Source organism: Hyposmocoma kahamanoa, unplaced genomic scaffold (assembly GCF_003589595.1).
Source record: "Hyposmocoma kahamanoa isolate Upper Pololo Valley unplaced genomic scaffold, ASM358959v1 160, whole genome shotgun sequence".
In the NCBI taxonomy this organism is placed as follows: domain Eukaryota; kingdom Metazoa; phylum Arthropoda; class Insecta; order Lepidoptera; family Cosmopterigidae; genus Hyposmocoma; species Hyposmocoma kahamanoa.
The window spans coordinates 906,416-913,139 of record NW_020653575.1 but is presented as its reverse complement, the minus strand read 5'-3'; the positions used below and the strand labels follow the sequence as shown (position 1 = coordinate 913,139).

At 35.0% G+C, this 6,724-nt stretch overlaps 2 protein-coding genes across 2 annotated transcripts in view; one reads left to right on the top strand and one right to left on the bottom strand.

Moving 5' to 3' along the window:
* On the bottom strand, positions 1-4,446 carry LOC113240641 (ran-specific GTPase-activating protein-like). The gene is made up of 4 exons (XM_026477992.1): positions 4,312-4,446; positions 4,012-4,203; positions 2,654-2,888; positions 1-2,074 (listed from the first exon to the last, which is right to left on the bottom strand). Exons 1-4 carry the CDS (start codon positions 4,321-4,323, stop codon positions 1,812-1,814), a joined length of 702 nt encoding a protein of 233 aa, XP_026333777.1. The 5' UTR covers positions 4,324-4,446; the 3' UTR covers positions 1-1,811.
* A 195-nt stretch (positions 4,447-4,641) lies between these two features.
* The window catches only part of LOC113240634 (leucine-zipper-like transcriptional regulator 1), a 24,597-nt gene continuing 22,514 nt past the window's right edge, over positions 4,642-6,724 (top strand). The window contains exon 1 of the mRNA XM_026477976.1: positions 4,642-4,735. The gene's annotated coding sequence lies outside the window, so the exon portion shown is untranslated. The remainder of the gene's footprint in view (positions 4,736-6,724) is intronic.

Here is a 6,724-nt window from a genome sequence, read left to right as displayed (position 1 = left end):
ATTCAAATTAAATCCAAAAAAGTTGGAATTTTGTGTTGGATCACTTTCATTCTATAGGTGCAACAGATCAAAAACACACTTTCTGTTCTTAAAAATTATAATTTGCAGATTGCTTAGTATACGTAGATGCCGTCGATATTCTTCTAACTCTGATAATGTTACATTTCAATTCCATATTAGAACCGCCAATATAAAAATCTTTCGTTGGCATCGATCTCAAATCTACTGTTCCGCCGATTTATATAAATAGTCAAAATTGCTTTGTTTGTTGTAATTGAAACATAAATGAATAGAAGTGTAACATTTTGGTAAAGATTCCATAAACGCCTTGTATATTTCACGTAACTTAACAGATTCTTCTCTGATCCCTTCAAAATAAACATATTGGAGAAATAAAAAAAAACACAAGACTAACCTAAAATATACCTAAACGATATGTGATAAATGCAGAATACATATCATACGTATCTTTTAAATACATGTAACATATAATTTTTTTGCTTATTCAAGCTGAAACAAGTCCAATTCCTAATTTCCTTTTCATGCTGTTAAAGTAGAATAAATGGACACAGTCAATTACATTACCGCGGACCGGAAGGGAAACGAAGTTTTTGCGGGAATTCCCGAGACTGGGTGACAGTTCTCCGCAAAACGTGCAACATGTAGTTACAAAAATTCGCTTCCATTCCGTGCTGCAGTAATTTACATTACTGCAGTACGGAATGGAAGCCGTAAGGTTCGTACATACTAATCAATCAGCACGTCAGTACCGCATCTGTTATAAAAGCTGTTTGTTATCTTTATATTTTGAGAATTTGTTATAGACAATGCCAGACATGTAAAATACGGAGAGTATGCTTAGTGTGTGATACTAACAAGTATTTGGTTAGTAAAAATGGAAGTTAATTTACTTCCATTTTTATTAACATGGACTTCCGCAAAGTAACGCCTGAATCTGTTAATGACGTATTTGGTTGTTGAATGTCCATTTACACTAATTTAACAGTAAAAAAATTGTCCCTTTGATTTAAAACAACTTTATCTATGTGAAAATTCGAATATTATTGCTTAAAATCGTTGCTTCGTTTTCACAAATGATGAATGAATCACTAAAGAAAGAAAAAACTTAATCTGTAAAATAAGCCAAAGGTTGAAACCCCAGTTCTCAACACAAATGTCACTAATAACTTATATTTTATGTGGTGTCAAATTGATCCACAAAGGTTTTTATTAATCAATGTAAGAACGAATGATATTGTCCCCGAGTAAAATATGACATTAAAAAATAACCAAAGATCAGAATAGGCAGGATATACTTACCTAAACCTAAGTACAGCCAGTCTGAAGTAAAATGACATTTGCAAAGTTGCCAGTCTTTGTAAAATTTTAAATAGTTAATATAGTTGTTGCCGAGATTGTGAAAGATACAATTTTACATAAAAATATATGACTAGTGAATGTTATGATGTTCTAATGAACAATAAAAGCTGCTTGTAAGTGGGCAACACCTTTGCGCTATGAACTTTTTCTGTTGTCTTGGCAAAAAAACAGAGTATATTTTGTTTATATTTTATGCCTTTTATATTTAAATTTGGAATTTCAGAGGGTGGTAATATACTACTTATGCATATTACTTGAAGTTTAGGTTAGTACGCGACTTAGTGACGATTCATACTGATTAATGACGTCCAACCCTAAGGCCATATAATTAAATTCATGAATTAAAAAAATGCTTAAAACAAAAAATCTTCACACTAGCTTGTCCTAACATACTATTATGCTTAAAATGCATATGTAGGCTTTTATTTTTATTATTCATCTTTCCCACTGTCAACTTTTAATTCTTTTAATTTCAGTACCACACCTTCGGATTCTTTTTCTTCTAAACCCGATCCCTTTTTTTCTTTGTTCGGTGAGTTCTCCAAGACCTTTGGCTCCGGAGTGTTAGTATCTTCACTTCTGGTAATGCTGCTTTCTTCGTCTGATGATGGTTCGTGAGACTGCGAATAGAGGCTACATTTGGTCCGTACAATTTCTTGTGCTTCGGCAAACTTAGTTTTCCAAAGTTGTGCATCTGTAATATGAAGTAGATTGCAATGAATACTCACTCCAGGTGTATCCTTACGTTTCTCACTCATTCTCAAACAAGCGGTTATAATACGCATTGGTAAGGATGTAGTACTTCAATATAACACAATCGTGTACCATGCGTTATAACTCCGTAGCCGAACATTTACGATGTTGGTCTGCCAGACAGAGGTCCCGGGTCCGATTTCCGGCCTGGAGAAAAATTTGTATGGCCTACATTTGTTTCTTTTGTGAATTTGGGTGTAATTTGTAGTGTTCTGTGTGTGTCCATGGCACCTGCAACACAGGGTTACCCTAGTGCGGGGGCTATGAGTGTATGCATTATTATTATTACAAAAATGAAGTGAATGAATACTTGATACAACAATTTGTGCTGTTAGTAATTCTGAAACCAGTTTTGATAATTCAAGGACAACACCACTTTCGTTTTACAGTTTCGGACTAAGTATTCAGGTGCATATAAAAGTTGTGAGATATAATAAGAAAACTTTGGAGAGAAAAGTGTGGTGTTTACTTCCCCAAAAGGAGCCTAGATCGTAATTATAAGACTTAAATAATAACTTACTCTGTGGATTTCCAAATTTAATAGCCAGTAGCTCTTGCTTGCAAGTTTCATCAGCATAATCAGCAAAAACAGACCAATTGAATGCCTTATCCGATCCACAGTGTACGTTCATTCGGATGTCAGGGGTAATGAAGTGGTTGGCACACACTTTGAGGGTCTTGTCACGTCGCATCACTACTCGCACTGTGTTGTTCAGTTTGTGTCGGAGAAGTTTAATGTCTCCTGTACCACGTTCCTGACCAAAAATATTGCAACATTACAACTACAAGTCTATGGCTCTTGGCTCTTCATCATAATCAATCTATTTGTGGTTATGCAGTTGCATTTGGAAGCATAATGCATAAAAAGTGACCCTTTTAATGATATATGACCAAGGATCGGAATAGGTAGTGTTTAGTTTGCCATTTTTTTACCACTTTAGACATATAATTCTTTTTTATATAATATCAAGTGATGGGACGAACAAGTCGTGCGCCTGATGGTAAGCTACACGTCTGTCCATAACAGTTGTAGTCCCCCTCAGAGATCTTTAAGGGCGCGTTCCCATTATGTCGTGATGACAGATGTCGTGCAGTTTAAAGTGTCGTGGTTTGTGTATTTAAATGAAGTTTCACACGTAGAACAACATGATTAACTGTTGTTTACAACTTCTTTGACGTTCCAACGATAGACTGCTGTTATGACATAATGGGAATGCGCCCTTAGGGTGGCAAACCAGGAGATTAATCCAGTTTCACTGATATTCCGTTAACCGATTCCAATAAAAACTTGGCAAATAGATCTAATTCCAATAAAAAAGTCGATTTTCAACTTTAAAACTTTGAAGTTTGTTCAACTTTTGAATTTTTTTTTTAAATAAAAAGTTACACTAATTAATAAGTTGTGTAATTGCTTTTTACATAGCAAAGTACTAACTTTAATTTTAGTAAATTATTATAAATTTTTGATACCTTTTTTTTAAAGGCACCAAATCATCATAAAATCAAAATTCATTTCATAAATTTCAGCCTAAGGAGATAATATTTTTTATGCATGAGAACAGTTACAATATTCAGTTTACACTTTTTAAGTCCAAGGCTGATTTTGCCGCCAGTACCAATTTTACTGCCCAGAAGCATGCACATAGGCAGCATAGCTATAGTTATTTTATGGCAGAATGCAGATTTCATAGTAAATACCTTGTCTATGCATAAAAATAAAATATAGATAACATGTTGTACATACATAGGTCTAAAACTCTAGAGATGACATTATAGTATGATATAGAACAACTACTTATCAGAAGATTTGTTGAATAAACATATAATATCTATAACAAATGTTAGAGAGCAGCTTACAATGGTCAAGTTTCAACATACCTTCCACTCATGATCGACAGTATCGTATCGGTACAGCCGCGCTCGAATTTTCACCAGTTCTTCCTCGTCCTCTTCATTCGTAGGTATTTCCACCAGCGGCAGGGTTACGATGGGCTCGTAGTGAGGATCGTGGTCTGGAGTCTCGCTGCCCCCACTTTCTGTCTCGCTGTTACGCCGTACACTATCCTCTATCTATAACAACAAATTCCAAATTACGGACTCTTCTATCATAAATATAACCTAGCACTGTAACTATAAAGTAATTATAAAGTTTCAGCAAAAATAAATAAATTCACATACCGGTGATGACATTTTATTAAGAAACTGAGGTTCTTATTAACAAATTCTAGCAAATTTTAGTCTTACAAATATCTACAAACAAAGCAACTGAAAATACAAACTCGGAGAAGTTCAGTTAATTGAACGAATGGTATGGATATTAGAGAAACGTTTGATTTCATTTGACGTTATGACATCGATTGAATGAAAGAACGGTATTATTCGTGGTATGTTCATACTTTTTAAATAAATATTTGCAATGTGTTGGAGCCACACACACTTTTCGCTCAAGCAATTTGTGTGTGTATCCGAAATTATTGATTTTTTTTTCTTCATTTGACATGCGCAGCCAGTGCCTCTCAAACTTTAATCTAGTGGATATTACCACTGTGTTTTAGTGTTAAATCGAAAGGCAATTTTGCCTTTAAAACCAGCAAAATTGCGGGTAAGTGCAAACAGAGTTAATGTATTACTCCACCAATTCTACAGTAACATAAACGGCTTATAAAAACATACAATTCGGAGTTTAAACTAGTTATAAGTCAATGACTGCTTCTTCGACCTATTTCCGCCTAGTTTATTTTGAGATTTCTTCCTATTTCATCACATTATGTTCCAGATTTATGTTACACTAATCTGCTGTTGTCCTAGTTCAATTTCCTTTCCAATAATAATGTAAAACACCTTTCATTTTGCCATCGATAGCGTAGGTGTTTCCATATTATTCTTTTAGATTTATAAATAAAATATTAAGTTTATTTTATATTTTATCATCATAAATTGTGCCAGAATACTTTATGAATACCAGTGTATAATTTCGTGCAATTTAAGGGATAAATTGTCACTGTTTTCATACGTACAATATACGCCGACTTGTGTACCTTATTTAAAATTTGTTGCGATTTTTCTCTGTAATATTTTTTAATGTTGAAGTCTTGTATATTTGTAATTTCTTCTTCATTGTTTAAAAAAAAAACTTAATGACGTCCTGCGTTGACGACATTCTTTCTTGTGCGCGATAAGTTTAGTACAAAAGTAGAACCACTTATTGTACACAACTGTATTGATCTGCGCGACATGATAACGTCTGCGCCGTACTCTATATAGCCAGGTCTTACTTAGCATTTTAGTTTTAGAACTAGCTGCACTTAGGTGCAGTCATATGCCAAGGCATTAGAAAAAGTGTTCTATGTGTTATTATATCACTGAGCTTTACTTTCCATTAAAAATGTGTTCTAAAACTTGTAAATTAGTCATTCAAGGCCACCTACTAGACAAAGCCACCTGTTGTATTGTCTTTTGTGTTGTCTTTGATTGTTTCTGTGTGTTATTTGCAAAAAGACTAACTATGAGATATTCAGTTTGTGTGAAAAGAACAATTGTCGTATATTTTTATTACAGTGAAGATGTCCGGAAAAAGCTCAATTTTCTCAAACTTCATAATTAATACCGCCTGCCTGTCTTGCATTGCCTGTCAAACTATATTCTTCCTGGGAGGGCTTGCCTGTTCTTAGTGAGAATACATTGAAGCAGGCAGCACAATGTAAACCCTTGAAAGGACCTGATGAACAATTCTGTATAATGGAACCTAGTAAACAAAAAATATTGTATATTAGCAATTTGTATCTTAAAAAAAGAGATCTTCATTACGAGTTGTACAAGCATCATTCTATGTGCGCTAAAAGTTCAGTAGATAGGTATAGGATGTATTGCTTGACGCAGAGAGGTAACGTCATTTGCACCGCATATGGTACACCCACAGTTTATTGGTCTTTTATTTTTTGTCGCCATCAGATTAGCCGACCTATTAGAAATAGTGTACTAGATAGCAATATTATTCCAAAAGTTGAGAATTAGATATAGAAATAAAACCACCTGCTGTCTCTCTTTCGTGTTGTCTTTGATTGTCTTTGTATTTTATTGTCACATACTATTATAAAGGCTAATTGTATTTAGTTTAGCTACCACAAAACAACTGTTGGACATTTACCTTGTGGTGGTAGATTTAAAAGCTTTACATCGCAGCCTCCTGTCTGTCTTGCTTTGCCCGCCCAAATATCGTGGGTTTTACCTTTCGCCGGTGGCTGCGTAGGCGGCGCAATGAAAACACCGAAGGGACCTCATGATAGACGCTGAACAATGCAATAAAGCAGCACTGATCCCTCTATGGGCAACGCGTGTTTTTCAAGATCATGGAACATTAAATCCTTGCGTTGCCTGTACAAATTCGCCGGTGGAGACTGTCTGAACAGCCGATGTGATAAAAAAAAACAGAGTCATGCGACCAAGCCGCTCTGGTTCGTCAACGCCAGTTTCTTCAAGTTCATCAAACTTCACATGGAATACTTGCGTTGCTTGTCCAAATATATTCTTTGCCGGGCGGTCTAACCTTTCCCCGGTTGAGAATATATCTGAGCAGGCGGCGTCATCAAGA

Coding starts and splice junctions, on each gene's coding strand:
- LOC113240641 (XM_026477992.1), bottom strand. Junction 2,889..4,011: donor CTGTCGATCATGAGTGGAAG/GTATGTTGAAAC, acceptor ATTTTTGGTCAG/GAACGTGGTACAGGAGACAT. Junction 2,075..2,653: donor TAAATTTGGAAATCCACAGA/GTAAGTTATTAT, acceptor TTCATATTACAG/ATGCACAACTTTGGAAAACT.